Source organism: Sinohyriopsis cumingii, chromosome 5 (assembly GCF_028554795.1).
Source record: "Sinohyriopsis cumingii isolate HCF-2022 chromosome 5, ASM2855479v2, whole genome shotgun sequence".
Taxonomy (NCBI): Eukaryota; Metazoa; Mollusca; class Bivalvia; order Unionida; family Unionidae; genus Sinohyriopsis; species Sinohyriopsis cumingii.
The window spans coordinates 101,216,663-101,236,555 of NC_142965.1; the positions used below are offsets into that span (position 1 = coordinate 101,216,663).

The 19,893-nt window shown below is 33.9% G+C and overlaps 1 protein-coding gene across 1 annotated transcript in view; it reads right to left on the reverse strand.

Moving 5' to 3' along the window:
• The window catches only part of LOC149799882 (retinoblastoma-associated protein-like), a 140,405-nt gene that overhangs the window by 90,059 nt on the left and 30,453 nt on the right, over positions 1-19,893 (reverse strand). The window contains exons 5-6 of the mRNA XM_089959327.1: positions 9,817-9,948; positions 6,040-6,087 (exon numbers count right to left, since the gene is read on the reverse strand). Of these exons, the coding sequence (XP_089815453.1) occupies positions 6,040-6,087; positions 9,817-9,948 (180 nt within the window). The remainder of the gene's footprint in view (positions 1-6,039; positions 6,088-9,816; positions 9,949-19,893) is intronic.

Sequence of the window (19,893 nt, forward strand, 5' to 3'; positions counted from 1 at the left end):
AGAATGACGAAAAAGACCTTTCTGTGTGTGTGTGTCTGTCTGTCTCTCTCTCTATACACATACACTTGTTTAGTCTAAGGGAAACAATTCTTATCAGTTAACTCCCCTTTCTACACACTTGGTCGTCAATTTCTATTTGAACAAAACCTCAAAGGTGGGAGGGATTATTTTTAATTTGATCAGGTAAGTACTATCTAGGCAACTTAATTTATTAAAACCTTATCTTTCTCCATCAAAGACATTACCTGACCACATTGCATTAGGTACAAGGAAGAATAAATGCTGAGCATCCTACTACAATTAGAATAACTGCTCTACTACAAGGATGAATTTTTCATGGTGTTTGTTTAGCACAAAAAGAGACAATTTGTGAGGGAGATCCCAGTGGAATTCTACACTTGATTATTGTCTCATCATCAAAGCTTCCCAGGCAAATCTTGCAAGAAGTGGCGTAATTCATGTCTGGGTCAAATACTGCTTTCATGAATGGGGAGTACTCACTATCTGTGCAGAGACCACTAACCCAACAAGATTCAGCTCTTTTCTTGGCAAGGCCAGGTCATGCAAATGGAAGCTAGAGACATTCTGTTTAAGGCCAGGGTCATGGGAGTCACTCATATTTTGTGAGCTGAAACCTTCATCAATGTACCTAAACCTATGAGAGTTCACATTACACTGATTTAATAACTCCCTTTATCTTAGCGGCCAGTGCTTGTGCAGTTAGAAGAGTTAATAATAGTTTTTTTTTAAAAGTTGATGTGGATATTGTCAATGCCTCTTAGGTAATATCTGAGAGTACACACAGGGTTCTGCAGCATTGTTTCAATCAATTAGTGAGCAAACAGTTAATGCTGGTTGACTTGTGATGGCAACCTGTCCCTAGGAAGGAAACCTGGATGTGTCATAAGAATGACTGTACCAGTACATATCTGTGAATATCGTATGCAGCTTACTTGCTCTGCATGGTGAAGTGAGCATTATCATAAATGGCAAGTCATGTGGGGTATGTGGGTGAAAACAATTACTCAAACTTAGATGAGTTTGGCCATGCAAAAACCCTGCACAGATTCCATAGGGAATAATGTGAGTGAATGTGGCCTGGATATGTCAGAATTAGACTGCAAGTTGGATATTACTTTGTTGCAGCCAAAATCCAAAGAAGTCTGAACATGTTTGAGATCATGGAACAATACCCCATGGTCATAACAGAAGCTAATTTCTTGTCTTCAAAGAGAAAGAAGTTCACTGTCTGGGAATGGGTGTTTATTAACATAGGGATTTTCCTTTTTCTGTGCACCCCATGTCCATGGATACCACCTTCCATATGGAAATGATGATGAAGTATCATCAGCATGCAGCATCATTTTGTCCATTGAATACAAGGACAGTAGTAGTTACATTCTGTACTGCTGGTCTACCACAGCGAGATTGGTTTGAATGAACGGCTACATAAGTGATGTCGGCTCACTATGAATTACACAGAAATGGCCAATTAAGTCAATTGGTCAGCTATGTGATGTGTCCAGTCAGAGATAACATACTCATGGCCCCATTAGACATACATAGCTCATTCTTAAGGCTGGTCTGGTTGGTCAGCAGTTGGAATTTCATACCAAAGATGGTATGTGCCATACTGTCTGGCCAGATGGTGAGGTATGGTTGGTAAAAGTGGCCACACATGCAGTCCTTCTGGACAGATAGCTCACCAACAGAAGACAGACAATTAACCAATGTAATTATACATAGCTCATTCATATGGCTGGATTGGTTGCTCAGCAGTCAGAACATAGCAAAGACAATATATGCCTTGTGGTTGGACTGGCTGGTTCTGTATTTTTCAAATTACATACCTTCCAGTTGAGCTTGTTTTCTTAATATTTTCTTCCACAGATATGGTAGATGATACTTGTACACACTAATGTCTCAGATGCCGAGACAAGTTTGACTGCAAACCCTCATGTCTCAGGCCAGATTATACAGACTGCAAGCCCTCATGCCTAATTGGCATGGTCTTATTTGTTGGAGTCATCAAGCCTGCAGGGTCATGGGGTTATCTACAGTGGAATTACAATATATAAACACCACTTCACCTCAATGACCAATCGTGAACAAAGCCTTTCAAGTTAAAATGATTATATGTGATCCCGATGCTTGACTGGCATCGCCTGTGCTTTCCGCTGTATTTACGGGTACAGCATCATGTTCTGAAATGTTTCTGCACTTGCAGGGCGTGTGGGGGTGTGATGAAGAGGGCATCTCGACATCACCCATGGGACTAATCAGTGATATTCTGGCAGTGTAAGTCTTCATAGGGTAGGCCATCTAGACATCACCCAATGATTCTACTGTATTCACAGCATGTTCTGGCACTGTTTCTGCATCTACATGTGAGTATGCTTATTTCTGCAGCCCTCAAACCACAGGTGTGTACCAGCAAGCAATTGTAAGCGAGGACTTGTCTTGTGCCCATCCCACAGGACCTTCAATTGTTTGCACATCTTGTAATTGGCTGTCATCTCTGTAATGAAGATTCGAAACAAAGAAGTGCATGTAACAAATACACATAATTTGAAATAGAGAAAACTGTATTATCAAAACAAATTAGAAGTGTAATAGCTGACCAATACAGTACCCAAACATTTCACAATGAAACAGAATGTTACCTATCAAAATCACTAATGAATGGTTCAATAATTAAAGAATTATTAACAAATTACCTGGAATTAACAAAATGTTGTACATATCATAATTGATCACCATTGAAATAAAAGATGTAATTTAAGTACAAGAAAAAAGGGATTCTAAAGAAGACATCTTTACAGCACAACTGTGAAAATAAAAACTAATACATTTGGATATAACAGTAACCACTTAGATGGTAGAAAGGAGAGTTAACCTGTAAGAGTTGCTTCCCTTCATCAGTATAATATACCAACAAATGTTTTCATCTTTTCAGAAGAGCATCATGTTTATCTCAGGACATCGTTCATTGAGAACATCTGTCTTCATTATTTGCTGGCAGATAGGATGGTCTCTCAGGACAAATTTTTCTGTAGCACTTAACAGAGTATGTTGCCAATCTTCAAGTTAGCTTTGTCATGTTGAGGAAATGGGAGATAACCTTTAGACAATATAACTGTATGATCTGGCCAGATTGCAGCTGATGACCAAGAGTATCATAAATGGCAAATTCAATGCCCACTCAATGTTTAATAATCGTGAATGTACAAAACTGAAATATCTGTGCAGAAACCACTGTTCTTCTTTCAGTGACTGACTTTTAGCTTTCAACCCAAAAATCAACTTGCTGCATCCTTACCACAAATGTAGGCCATCCAGAAAGCTGGTCCTCAGTATGTCATGTGGAACTAATGCAATAGTTCAGAAACTATCTTTTTTTCCAACCACAGTGACCTTGGCATTTGACTCCAAAATCGTTAGGCTTTGGTTTTACCCCAAGTGCAACACATTCATAAAGTTTGATAACTGGAGATGGTGAATCAAAGTTATTGTTTGGAAACCAGTCTTCTTCTTTTAGTCACATTGACCTTGACCTGAGATCTTTTGAACCTGAAATTAATAAGGTTCTTTATACCCCAAATGCAACACATGGAGCTAACTCAAGTTACGGAAACCATTTTTCTTCCAGTCACAGTGACTGTTACCTAAGACTTACTGACCCTGAAATTACCAGGTTCTTCTTGATGTACAGTGCAAGCCATCCACAAAGTTTTGGTAACTGTTGATGGTAGAGAACTCAAATCATTGTGTGCAAACAATTTTTCTTTGTTCAGTCAAAAAGACCTTCACCACTGAATGTTTTACCCTGAAATCAAAAGGGTTCTTCCTGAAACCAACTGCAAGCCATTAACCTGTTGATATTGGAGTTTGTCCAGAAACAAAACTGATAACAAATGGACTGACAGATGGACAACATCATAACATAATATGTTCTGCCTAATGGTGGGATGACCATTACCGACATAAATAAAAATCACTGAATTTTAGTTTTCAAAATATCAACAAAGTTTACTGGCTTCATGTGTTAGTGAATGTGCCTTAATGTATGATCATATAAACGCTATGCACTGGCACAAGTTATAATATCATTTGCTTAAGAACTGTTTACTGATTAAGTTAAGATAACTGATGGAAAGGACTACTGTGTTCTCTGCCTCTGAAATCAATAACCTGATCAGATCTGTATTTAACAAAGTTTTAACAAAATAAAGCAGTAACTGGCTACATTTAAGTGATCACATTTAAACCTAGCAAAGTTACAGAATTAAGATACTTTTTGACTCAAATAATTTTCAGGTCTGGCATTTTCTGGGTCACTATTATTTAGCTAAACTGCATTATGATTAATAACAGCAGTAAGTAACATGCAAGAAAAAATAAGTACTATGTCTTCTATATCAACACTGATAGAGCATGGTTGACTGAGAACACTGAATGAAAGAGTCTCTATGTCCTTGGTCTGAATAACTTACCATGATCTATTATTTTCAACCCTATGTGCAAACTATCTACAAACTTTGGTCAAGGAACTTAATCCAAAACAAATGTTACTGTGAAAAACACATTTTTCTTTGAGTCACAATGACTTTGACCTCTGAACACTAAATTGATAGTCCTCAACCATGTTTAGTGCAAGCCATCTACAAACTTTAGCCAAGGTATCTGGTTTAGAACTAAACTTCTGCAACAGACACTGCACTTCTTTCAGTCAGCAGCATTTACCTTTGACCTTCTGACCCCACAATCAATAGGCTTCTTCTTCAAAGAGCAAGCTATTAAAATCTTTTGTCATGGTAAATGGTCAAGAGCTTAAGTTTTGTGCATAAACTGCTTGTCATCTTTCAGTTAGAGTGAATTTCACCTCAAACCTTCTTCAATGAATGACCCTGACAATGGACCTTTTGCAGACCTGCCAACTCCAATGAGGCTGTCTCAGTAAGGAAGTTCATTCTTTTTTGTACATTTGACCAGTTTTCAATAAGATGTAACAAAATATCATAAACTCCTATTGTAAAACAGGAAAACATTAAAAGTTCTGTATTTGAAACATGCAGCGATGGTAAACATTGTGTTCAACTGAAAAGTTTGTAAAGTACTTGTAGACCTTATTTACTATTAGTACAGTTGCACAAACTTCAGTTCCAAACCCTATGCAGCTCAATGGCTTGTTGCTAACTCTCATCTTGTTGTAATTCCTGAACATTTTTTCCATTTCACATGACAATGGCAATCATATCTCCTGCAATGAGACATAATCAAACTGACACATAACAACCCTTCCTACTTTAATTCATAAGAATCTGAACATTCCTTTTCATTCTTCTGTGCTGATTACTAACACTTTTTAAGACCCTTACTTTCCCTTTTGTCTTCAATATGCATCGCTTGCTGGATTCTATATTCAACAGTTTGATCATGCAGACACTTTGCATGAAAGAATATGTGCAGTTTAAAACATCTGAGGTACTGCTATAATGTTAGTCTGGTTCCCTAACTAGCTCTACTACTTCTAATATGAAACCCAGATCCAAATCAAACACGGATGAATTAATTATCTGGATATTTTGGCAACAATTGTTTTCCCATAATTTTTGCTCTCTTTTTAAAAAGTCATTATTTTATGGGTCATTTTCATAAGACTCAAGGCAAAAGGGTTGGCAGGCTTGCTTTCAACCCCTAAATCAAGACTTTGTCCGGACCCTTAAACCTTTTGACTCCAAAATCAATCAACTTATTTATTACCCCAAATGTAAGCCAACTACAAGGCCTGGCAATGGCTGATAGTGTAAAATTAAAGTCATTATGTGTTAAGAGAAAGGAAACAGATGGGTATATATAAAGATGAATGGATATCACAACATTATATGATGTCTTTGGGCAGGCACATAGAATAGTACATATTTAGATGAATTATAAATCTATAAATAGTTACAATACATTGCTTATCAAATTCTAGTGTACTATGTAAATTCACCACTTTATGTCAATTGTTGGTAAGAAAAAGGGACAAATACATACATTTCAACTCCACTCATCCTTTCTTCTCTGAATATCTTGTTCCATTCTCTGAAAAAGTTGTATAATTTTCAACAAACCAACATTAAACAACCAAAAGTAAACATTCAACACTGATTTGATACAGTGGTCTCCCTTTTATATGACCACCATGTTTACAGCAGAAAAGTGACCGTATAAGGGTGGCCTTTCCTTGTCACAACTGTAAGTAATAATTACATATAAAATATAAAAGAAATTAAAAAAATTTAAATGACACCTTCATTTTTTTTAAAGACACAGAACAAGTGTGATAATATTTAAACAGATTTTATTTAAAATCAAAATGAATAATCAACAACTTTAATTCAAAACCACCTTGTCAATAAAATCTGGGCACAAACATCTATCAGTAAGTATCACTGTTTGACCATTCCAACTTTCCCACTTCTACATAAGGCGTCAAAACTGCCTAGGTTTACCTGAATGTATCTGTCAACTAAATTTCACCGCAATGATCAAAGGACTCTCCCTCTTTTCTTTTAGTCAAATCATTTTTGTTTTCCTTCTAAACTGAGAATGCCTTATGACATTTTGCAGCAACTCATTCCTTCTTTAGCAATTTGTAGTCATTATACACAATATTCACTGTCTACAAAGGGAGCTTCTCACATGATCAACTGTTTTTTTTTTAGTCTTGTACACTTTCAAGTACAATTTGTGGTCTATGAGAAATAATCCACAATGGCTAAGATACCTTTACTTTATCATGACCAGATGTCATGCCGATTTAAGCAAACAATGCTGCGCTTCATTATTCCAGTTAGCTTTTGTCACCTTGATAATTACAAGTGGCCATAATAAGCCAGTAATTATGAAGGTGACAAAACCTAACATCTAGCAAGCTCACATTAGTAAGTCTAGTCAGATTACTTACCTCTCTGTATGTATTAAAGTTACCATACATCCTCACTTCTAAGTGACTCAAATTGCAAACAACAAAGAGCCAGATCTGTCATAGAATAATGTGCCTGCAGATCAGGGTCTGTGTTCTTCATTCTACTGATTACTCCTAACAAACTGCACAGATTCAGATCTGTCCATGCATTATACGATGGCAGATCTGGGTCTGTGCAGTTCTGAGTTGGATTCATCATTCAAGCTAGTATATATGGCAACTATCAACATGTTGGAACAACTGTCAATATCAATGAATACTGTTATATTTCTGTCTCTAAAACCCAATTATGTGACATTACAAGAGTTTGTTAAGTTTCTGCACTGAATATGAACATGGCTGTCATGTTGGAGAGGCGACCATCCTAGGGGTACTTTTGAAAAACAACTTGTCAAGTCATGGATGGGGTGGGACACCACTGTATTAGTTTCAATTTGCTACATATTTGTAAACTGAATATGGTATAACAAGTTGTGAAAACATAAAACATTGATAAACAATCCTACAATGTATAATTTATTATTCATGATCCATACTATAGAATTTCAACCAACAATACTAATATTTTATTCCTTTCAACTGCTTTCTAAAATTAATTATTAACTGACAACAAGCATATTTAATGCCAAAAGGCTACATAACAACTGGCTAGCACTTCCAGTAAGTTGAATGGTGTAGTTGAGAGGTCCCCAAACACGTCTCGGAGGTTGACAATACAAGCAGATTGTTATTGCTAATATGGTTGGGGATGTATATTCGGGCATTTCTGACACATTGTTTTTCATATGGTCTGATCCACTTATACCCTCTGATACAATATAGTTAAAAACCACACTGCTTCAATGTCTGTAGAAATGACCCAGGGATAATTATCCAAACATAAGGTTTCTGATAATGTTAGGAGTCAGGCTTACAGACCTCTTTTGTTTCAAGATTTGTGACTACGGCATGTTTCAACAACAAAACAAACATAACTACCAAACAAATCCATGAGATAATTATGAACATGCTGTCCAATGTCTGACATTAAATGCTGGCCTACGGTCATTTCACAGCTTTGAGCTCATCTGTTAGATATGTCTGGTAAATGCAGCAATGTTAGGATCTCTGGTTTAATCATGAAATTTTGACAGCCTAAATTCCATATTTAAATTGCCTACCACAGATCTGATGACTCGTCATATTTCTAATAATAACACTAACAGCAATCCATCATGAATCCAAATATCTGACCCCGACTGTAGAATGAACATTGCCTGAGAAAAAAACATCAGATACAAAAATTTTCCTCACCAAATTTCACAATTCTAGACAAGAGAACATGAAAATGTTGATATAAAACACTTCGCTGTAACATGAATTTTGATATAACATGTTGTCTCCCAAAATGTTACACCATAATATTTCTTGAATACCACATTTTCTGTGAAATTTAATTTCCACTGTCATTAGTCAGTCAAGCACTTTGTTACATTTTTTAAAGAAGCAATTTAAAAAGCTGATAAATGCCAATCTAATTATTACTGAACCATTAACAATAAAGTAATAAAATCTTTATTGTGTGTGCATTTACGTTTTTAATGCATCCTTTGTTCAATTGTTGCTCAATCCAGGGTAAATAAATAGCCAACTGATTCTTTCCCAATCAAATAGCATACACAATCATGCACCAAATTTATACCATAGCTTGTTCAAAATTAAAAATTCACCTGAATTTATACATGAATTAATTTATCTACATAATTAAATAATTGTTCATCATCAAAGTCTCCCTGCTCAAGACTGATGAAATTATTGGGCATCATTTATATAGAAACATTTTTTAAATGTCAATAAAACATGCACATGGCTTGGCAATGTTGCCATACATTAGACAATCAATCGATTAGTGAATTTTTGTTTCGCATACATACACACACATTGTATGTTCAAAACTGATACAGTGACAGCAAACTTCGTCTTCAAGTTTGTGAAGTTTATTTGAACCTTAATTGCCTCCAGTAGTTTCACAAACTGTACTCATCAAGATGTATCCCTTAACCAAATGTCATGAGATCTGGATATAATACACACACACACACAGATATATATATATATATATATATATATATATATATATATATATATATATATATATATATATATATATATATATATATATATATATAAAGAATACATATCATATGGTGAATAACAGTCCTTACAAGTGCACTGGATCCAGCAAGGAATCATGTGTGTCAGGGATTGATTAAATAAAATGCAATAAACTGACAAAGTACAGTGCAAAACTAGTATCTAACTAGCCTAAGCACTTTCAACTCTTAACAAGTCTTTTTCAAAGGCAAATACAAAACAGACAAGACAAACAGAAAAACCATTGTGTTTGCAAAACTTTACATGACTTTTCAACAGGAATGAAACCTTTAAATTTATTGTTTCAACTAGTTTATTTCAACTTGTTGCGGATGCTGGAAAATATTTTATATTGTCACAGAAAACGATGGACAACTTTAGCTTTCATTATTATCCCCTAACATGACCAAGCATGATATCTCTGTCCAAGAAACTGCAATCAAACTGATAAAACTGATACACAGCAGGCACTAGTTATGCACCAACCAGTGTATCATCCAGGTTTGTTGGAGAGGGGTTTGCATTTTCATTTTAGTCAACTCATTTCCTGATTCCTTATCAACAGCATTTTATGTGCCAAAAAACATGAGCCAGACTGAATGGTGGGGGTACAAAAGAAAACCCTTTCTGCACATTTGAACAGGTATTTCCCAAATAAAAGCAAACACCCCCACACAGACACATGGTCCAAGACTATTTGTTCGACCCACCTTTCAAAGCGGTTGAAAAGTGGTGAGACAATGCAGAATTTTCTTTCCAGGTTGATCAGACAGCATTTAACAGCTTCACTGAGAGAGATGGAGTCCCTGATCACCCTCATCCGCTCAAAGAAAGTGATCACACTGAAAAACAAATCAAGTTGTAATACATAAAACTTTGGTATTCTCTAAAACTCTACAAATGCACTTTAAGATGAGTAAGCGTTCCTCAAAACTCATTGGAAATACTGATCTTTATTTGCCAACAAAAATTATTTATCTCCATGAAAAGTATTACTGATCACTGAAATCATCCAAGATATTTTAAGTAGACACCACCAAATCTGTTTGGTCAAATCCATCATTATAATTGTCAGAAAACATGCAAAAGTGATATAAAAAGATATGTCATTAGAATGATTGAATAATTAAGAAGCATCAAATTATTGACCTTAGATAGTCCACATAAATAATATTACTCTACATAATACTGTATATACACAATTATAAAGCCAAGTCCAAATGCAACTGCAAAGACCCAAATCTGCCATCACTTAATGTGCAAGAAGACCTGGGTCTATGCAGTCTGTTAAGAGTAATCAGCTGATCAATCAACCTTGACCCTGATCTGTCTACACATTATGTGACTGCAGATCATGGTCTATGTTGTTTGCAGCTGGATCAGTCATAGGCAAGTATATAAAGCAGTTTTCAGAAGCCATTATTGTTCACAAATCCAAGTTGTCATCACAAAGTGAAATCTTTGGAAAGTTACAACCTGTATTAGTAGTTCTGAAATAAATTAGAAATTATTAAGTTACAATATTAAATGTTTTAACTCACTAACCCCCGTCAATCCCCTGTAGACTTTTCTCATATTTGCCTGAAATGGGAGCAGGAAAGCAAATTTGGGGGTAACTTCTGAATACATCCAAATACATCTGCTTTCAAGAGATTTTGTTAGCCAGATGCCTAGTTGAGCTAGAAGCATTGGTTTTTTTATTATTGACTAATGTGCTCATGCAAGTTTAGAAGGGTAAAAGTTGCATTTTTTTTTGTGTGGTTTATTTGGACCCATCATTTTTGTGTCTTGGCCACTTTGTCCACCAAATCTCAAACCTATCCTACTTTTTGCAAAGGTTCACCCGTCCGTGTGCAATTCAGACTGGTCTGCCTTAGATCTCAGGCCCAAAAACGTCTAAAATCCAGTTCTTACAACTGGCGAAATTTTGGTGTAAAATCATAAGGCTGCATTTACAAAATATAGAGGAAAAACCATAATTTTTTAGAACTGATGTTTTAACACCAAAATTAATCTGAGGTTGAAATTGGTAAACAGGATGAAATGGGTCAAGGACTTGACAGATCAAATACTGACCACTTCTGCACAAAGTTTCTTTGCTGCTTTGCCAAATGATACTTCCTGTTTATCATGCAGAATATATGCTACATTAATTTCTAATTGATGGTTATTGTTTAACATGGACCAGAACGAACAAAAAAAAACCAGTGGGACACAAATGTTAGTTTTATGTGACAACTACAAACAAACAATATGCCACAATGAATAAAGACAAAAAACTCAAAGCGAAAATCACCAGCAATGACAAAGTCATCGAAAAAAGACAACCACAAAGTGTGCACCAAGATAAACAAATGCAAGGTGGATATGTAGGTCTACTGTTAGAGGGGATAGCAGGCAGTCTCCCACCAAATCTGTTAGGGATCAGCTGGGTGAGGAGGGGCCTCAATTGTCAGGGTCACAGTCTGATGCTGCCAGGAACGGAACGATAAATGTTCAAAGAACATCACCGTCAAGTAATTTTGACATACTTGACAAATTGAATACAGTATCAAAACATCAGAGAGTATATTCCAAAGACGAATTATCAAGCATGGTCGCAGAAGGATCGTGTGTAATCAACATACAAAATTTCAACAATGGATCCAGCACTCACTGGGTATCAGTTTATGGCAATAATTAATTTGACTCATTTGGACTACATCCAAGTGATGTTATTTATAAATAAATTCAGAGAAAATATAAAAAATAAATTATTCATCTAATCAATTACAAACAGTAGGAACTTCCGCTTGTGGTTATTATTGTGTCATGTTTGTTACACAGATGATAAAAGATCTTAACTTTTTAAAGTTTATTCTACAGTTTGACAAGTACCCAAGTGCGGACAATGATGCATGAGCATTGATGTTCTCGACATTTAAAGAACGTTGAACATAATTTTGTGTGACAAATGTAAATACCATGAAAACGTCATCAATGACAACATACTATCTCAAATGCAAAACTAAAACAGAACCACAAAGTGGATTGGAGTGAACAAAAAAAAAAAAAAACAGAATGATGCTAAAAAGTATTTGTGCAATGTGCAGCAGAAAAAAAAAAAGTTTTTACCCAAACAAATAATAAGAGAAGGTGATCCACAAAGTGGATTAGGTGTTGATATAATTCCGATCCTGACAGAGTCAGGCAATAAGGTTATTTTGGTCAATGATTAAAAATATTTTCTCCCCAAAAAATAATAATTATAAGCAATTTCTGACTTTAAAAAAAATTAACAAAAATCTTTTCTTAAACATGTTTTTGACCAATTTTTACTGTACTTTTAGAGTAAAAATCTTGGGTTTTTTTGCCCATTTCTTTTTTTTTTAGGGTCTCACCCTGAGCTATACAAAAATGAACTAGATGAGGCAATTTGAAAAGCCATTTTAGATAACAACTGAGAATCAGTTGTTTTTGACAATGAAGAAAACAATGACAGGTTTTTTTAAAAAGCAGACGGAGAAAAAAAAGTGTCAAAAGAACATTTTATATATGCGATAAAATATACCAAAAATTACATCATGATTTAATGTTATTTTTACATTAGCCGACATTAACTAATACGAATATTAACTGATAATTAATTGCCGTATTGAAAGATTATTCTTTCAAACACTGTTTGTGATTCTGCTGAATTTGTCTTAGCATCAGCAAAAAAACTAATTGTGCCAGGATTATTCAGAAAATATTTTGATGCAACATAGATTGACATAAACTTGATTTTTTTCTTCTGTTTCTATATTAACTGATGTTTTTTGTCTAGCATGATTTTTTAAATTAGATCCATCATGTCCTTGTCTGCATTTTGTTGTTTTCTTTTGATGTGACAAGTTTGAGATTTTCAATGAAATTGTCTGTTTTAATGTGGTTGACTACTAAACCATCTGGAATAGGACCATTCAAAATTTTGTAGATAAAGCGATGTGAAAGATAAACAACAAAATTTGTATTACTACCACAAACAACAACAAGCAATTATCTGCTATTCTGCCAATTTCCCAATGATTTTTTTGTTTTTCGATTTCGAACAATTCCTTGGTCATGAGACTCGTAAAAGATTAAGTACTGGATGAAGTTGATTATTCATTTTGCAAAGATAAATTGACAATATTATCATCGCTAACTGAATCATTAACATGGCAGATAGACACGTTGTCCTTCCGGAATTTCATCACAAAAAAAATGAAATCTTTCTGAAACATTTCCATATACCTTCCGATTTTACCAATATTTTATAACCGACCAGTGTTGGCCTACCACAGGAACTTTTGAATTTATCCTTATACTGACCCTAGTATATTTACCACATAACAATTGTACCTGGTATGAATGTAATAGTATTCTTGGTCATTTGCTCTTACCATCATCACATTTTTTGTCACTACTAATACTTTTTATATCTCTAACTGTACGTATTTTGAGAAATCAATTAGAAATTTCTAAAACGTGTTTAAGTTGAGATATTGCTAAAAAGAGCTTGATAGGAACCCCAATGAAAACTGCAACAGCTTTCGCTGGATCTGACAATAGCTACTGATTTGATAACCAAAAGGTACTAGAAAATTTTACATTAACAAATCTTTTTCATTTGCTTCAACCAACAGTAAAACGTGAACTTGAGGCACATAAAGGATTAAAATTTCTAGAACAATATCATGTTATACTGTCAAAATTATGTGTCAACAGTGACAAAGAAATCGATGATCCATACCTTGGAACAAAATCTAAATGCGTTTTACTTGGAAAAACTTTACCATGGTAAGGAGAGTCCAGCAATTTGGCTACTCAAGCAGTTAATCAGCAAAGTTGATGTTATTTTCAATCAGTTAAAAAAGCGAACTGTTCCAATCAAAAAGTTGACGTCACAACAATAAAAACTGAATTTGAAAATGCAGAAAATTGTTATATTTGGGAATTACAACTGTCAGAAACCGATTGTGTGCGAGATCATTGCCATTTCACAGGACAATACTGTGGCCCAGCACATGACACATGTAATTCAAATTTTCATGCTCCTGATTTCATTCCAGTTGTTCTTCACAATTTCTGAGGATATGACAGTCATATTATAGTAGAAGGCGTGTTTAAAACTTGAAAACACAATCAAATGTATTTCAAATAATTTGAAAAGTATGTTACTTTACGTAAGCTGTGACTTACTGACAGCCTGCAGTTTATGGCAGTGTCATTGGATGAGCACATTTGTGGCTGTAGTGAATTTAAAAATCTTAATGAAAGTTTTGGAGACAAGGCAAGCTTACTAACAAAAAAGGAATATTTCCACATGAATATCTCAACGACTGGACTAAGTCTGACGAAACCTAACAGAGATAAATTTTATTCTGCACTAAAAAATGAAAATATATCCAATGATGAATACAAGTACATGCTTGATATTTGGAATAAATTTAGCTGTAAAACATTTGGTGATTATTTTGATTTATAATTGAAAATTGATGTATTATTGTTATCAGATGTATTTGAAAGTTTTCGTACGGTCAGCTATAACAATTACGGACTAGATCCATGTTGGTATTATTCTCCACCTGGTTTATCATGGGATGCTCTATTGAAATTTAGTAAGGAAAAGTTGGAGTTGCTGACCGATGTGAATTTTATTGAAAAGGGAATATGTGGTGGAATTTCGGTTATTACAAAAAAATATTCATCAGCAAACAACAAGTACATGTTGAACTACAATAAAAAGTTTCCTTTGAAATACAATATCTAAGCCGACACAAAATTTGTATGGATATGCTATGTCAGAGCTAATGCCATATGGCAGATTTTGTTGGATATCTCTGGAAAAATCTGGTGGAAACAGAAAAAGATATACATGACAATGTTAGTTATTTTGTTGAAGTAGATTTGGATTATCCTATTTCGTTATATAATCTTCACAACAACTATCTATTTTGTGCAGAATCTATGGTAATCGATTATAGTTTTTTATCGCAAGAACGTGTGATGGCAGACGATTAAAAAAAATTCAATGGTAAGTAAGCTTGTTCCAAATTTGCTTGGCATAAGAAATTATGTTATATATTATAAAAATTGCTTAATCAAGCAGCTGATGCCGAACATGTGCTAAGGAAAGTTTATCATGTGCTAAAATTCAATCATTCGCAGTGGATGAGTAGTTATATAATTTCAAACTCTTGCAGATGAACAGTCACTGTCACTGACTTTGAAAAAAAATTCTTCAAGCTGATGAACAATTCTGTTTTTGCCAAGACAATGGAAAATATTCAGAAATGAGTTAATACTGAAATTATTAAATTATATCAATTGCAGAAATAAGTTAGTTTCCGACGATGATTTTGTCAGTATAAAAAATCTTTAATGAAAATCTCGTTGCAGTTCAATGTAGAAAAACAAATTTGAAGTTGAATAAACCAAGTGACGTTGGAGCTGCCGTACTTGATTTATCCAAAAGGCTCATGTACGATTTTCACTATAATTTTTGTCAAAATAAAGCGGCCATCAAGTAAATTACTTGTCACTGATACAGATTTGCTCGTTTATGAAACTGAGTGTGATGATAATCAACAACTATTTGATCTGTCAGATTATCCTTGCAACAGAAGACTTCAGGATAATACAAACAAAAAACTTATTGGTACGTTTAAAGATGAAAGGAATTTTGCTATAATAGCAGAGTTTATTGGATTACATTCAAAATTGTATGCAGTTCGATTAGCTAATAATAAAGTATTTAAAAAGCCAAAGGAATACCAAAAGAATTTCTTAAAACGTTTATAAATTTTATTGATTATTTTATGCACAAGGTCATGGTATTAGTTTTATTTAAAAAATGGCAATTAGAACAAATCATCATAAAATTGAGACTGACATTATTATAAAATGTGCATTGTCAAATTTTGATGGAAAATGATGCTGTGAAAATAGAATAGATACACTTGCACTCGATCATTATAGTACGACGATGAAGTTTGATATACTTGATTTTATCTTTTCTAACTAAATTTATCTAAATAAATGTTCTCTAAACTTTAGAAATAATGTTCGAAAAATTAATAATTACAAATGACAATAGCAGAAAAATTAAAAATCTGATGAATGACAATAAACCGTTGACAGTTGAAATTAACAATGAAATTTCCGGAATATGATTTGGCAATGGATTTTCCATCATCAACAAACTAAAACTTTCACTTATAAGATCATGTGATTCAGCATATTTAATAATAATACCAATAATAATAATAATATTAATAATAATGTCCTTATTTAAAGTGGGTAACACAATTAGCTAAGAAGTAATCTACCCTGAGGCCCTCATACAAAGGAATTTATTTATTTTAGCTGCATTTCTGAAGCCACTGGATATACTGGGTTTGGTAGAAGGAAACAGAGTGGGCATTTCTAATCTCAACTGGAATATTATTCCAGAGCAGAGTTCCAGAGTATTGGAAACTTTATACTGTTTGGTAGACATGGATCACAAGTGGGGAGTATTACCAGGTAGCCTATACTGGAATAGTGATTGTAAATATTCAGGAGCACTATTATGGGATATCCTGTACATTAATTTGGCTTTTCTCAAACAGATTCGGTATTTAATTAGGTAGTATTTTTAACTTACTAGCTAAATTTTCCTTGCTTTCTTTCTGGATTGTTATTAGCCCTAATGCTCTTTTTTGAAGATGTGCCAGCTTTGCTATGTTTTTATCATTTGAATTACCCCATACTGTATTACAGTAGTCTAAATAGGATGATATGTAACTGTTATAAAATAGTTTTCTGTGCCTTTCAGGGAAAAAATGTCTTATCCTACTGAGAAGCCATAAACTTGAATTGACTTTTTTTTACTGATATGTTTGATATGTTCAGTCCATGATAGGTTATTATCTACCAGAACACCAAGTAGTCTATCATGACTGACCATTTGCAAATTTTTATCCTTCCATGTCGTAGTTCACCACTATCAAGATTTGTCCTTTTTTACCATGCTGAGATAAGTAATATTTTAATTTCAATTATCTTGATCTGTTATGTCAGGAACTATTAGCAAGGTTCAACAACTTCCATGATCCGATCAGTCAACAAATATACACTAAACTTACCATTGATCTTGATCGCTCAAAAGTTTTTGCTGCTGGTAGCAAGTACAGACCAGTAAGAACACAATGAGAGATCCATTTGAGTTGTCATCGAGTTAGGGGAAGAATTAAGTTCTGTCTTTACCATCACGATGACGAGATATTCATAACAGCTACTGTTGATAATTTAATAACTGGTGAAAAAGTAATTTAATAGATAAATATTTTCAGTACTAAGAATAAAGGGAGGTTTCTGGATCAGAGACCCTAAAAAGCATCCAAACAAATACTTCTGTAATAAAGCCCCAAATGTTGTCATCCCTAATACAATTTTAAATTTTTTAATCAGATATATCCTGAGATATATGTCCCAGAGGCCAAAACGTCGTCTGTGTATTTGTTTGGACGCTTCTTATGGTCTCTGAGCCAGAAATCCCATTTACTCTTACTTCTGTTATGTGACTGTTGTGTGAGGTGGTAAGTTAAGTGACATGTAACAAAATAAGAAAACTCTTTAAACAGTAAGCAAGTAGACCTAACATAAATTGTTTATCTTTAATCAAAAATACATGATGACCATTACAATGAAAGAATTCAGTGAGGGAACACCGGTATTTTCTCTACACTCATGAGATGTTCGTTTATGACATACATTGAAACCAGCCTCGTGTAACATTTATGGACTGTAAAAGGGTTATGGTGTTGTACATAAAACATCTGTAATGTTAATAAACCTGACTGAAATCCTATACCAATCTATCTATCTGACGTGCCTGAAACTAGCAATAATATTGACATTTGGTCTTTTTGCAGTTAGAATCAAATGTTTTTATTTCTGACCAACCTGTGTGCATAAGCAAGTAGGCATGCGACAGAGTATACATAAATGCCAAGTGGTGCATAAAGAATCAGTATTATTTATTGCAAATGAACACAATGTAACAAAATATAAATATAGGACTAAATCAATATTTTCAAGTACATATATGTACTAACATATTACAGACCCAACATATAAATAATTAATACACTGTATATTAATATTTCTGTTTTAGATTACATCTGAATTACCATTGGCAGCCAAATGTTTACAAAATGTTGGCAAATAAAGGGGCTACAAAAAATTATCAAAAGATGTGGTGCACTTCTTGCACCAAACCTGTCAATTGCTGACTTCCAAATATTTTATGAATTTTAACTAGAGAAATATAATTTTGTTTGATGTCCTTGTTACACGAATTAAAATTTCTACCCTAATAAAGCTTTAATACAAATTTAATGGAACATGAAACAATGATACATCTTTTGTTGTTTTGTGCTAATTGTAAACGGTCATTATTATCTTTTTTTAAGATAGCAAGAAAATGTTTAACATGAGAATTACTTGTATAATCCTAATGTGATGTTTGAAGTTGTAATTACAGATTATAAGTACATGATAAATTGACATTTTATAATACATAATAACCTTACAGATGCTGACGATAATGTTGATTTTATCCATTATGTAGTTATAATAGATTTATGTTAATTATTATCCAGATAATAAAAGAAATCATCAGTTACATATCTAATTATTCCATCCTGTTATGCAAGTTACAAATAAATGACTGCAATGATCTGACAAGCAATATTTTGAAAAGAAAATTAACGGTTAACTTCCAACAGTTATTTTATTGAAGATAGGATACTAGATCATTGATTCACAACTAATTTCATGTGAAAATGAAACATTTAAAATCTTGGGGTATCTGTCCCATCAGAGTGGCTGAAGAGCAAATAGTTTATATGGCTTATACAATTAAATGTTTGTACCTTTTCACATATCATTGAAAGACAGTAATTTGTGAGTGTATTGATCAAAGTATATAAACCTGCTATGTATGACAAGCTGAAATGTCATCTGAAAAAAATGCAGTCTGGTAAAAAGATTGAATAAAGCAAATCTGTATCTATTATTTTTGGGAATAAACAAGGATATAAGTTGCAATAAGCATGATTTGCACTGTGTAAGTAAAGTACTTTATAGTATAGATCTCCCCAATAAACTCTAAATGGCCCATGAATTATGAAGTCTTTTTTTTACCTTCAATTTATTTCATTTTGGAAAGATCAGAAAATATCCACATGAAAAATAATAAAAACAATCATACAGGTAAACCACCGATTTTCCGGCAATGGATGGTCTGGCACCTCTTTTAATCAGGACAAAATTACGAGCGGGTACTTGAAATTCCAGACACTGCCAAATTAGTTCACAGGGTGCACACTCGCTTGGTTTACACTGCAGTTGTTGGTGATACGTGTATTTTGTGCGATTCTTAGCTTATTTTACTTACATTTAACAATAGCTATGGCTTCTATGAAAGATGCAAGTGTCAGTGGTGGAGTCAAAAGTAAACACCAGTCAATATCAATACAAGTAGAACTGTTGAAAAAACTGGAGTCATGGACCGTGGTGTTTCCATGCGAAAGCTGTGTGACGCATATGGTACTGGTTCATTAACTGTTTACGATATAAAGAAGCAGACGGACAAAATTGAGAAATTTTATTCAGACAATGATTGCAAGAAGCAAATAAACATTAGAAAAACTATGAAAGATGGTGAGAGTACTGAGCATGACCGAGTGATGGTGGAATAGTTTCGACGTCAGAGTGACAGAGTGGTTTTGTAGGGCAGG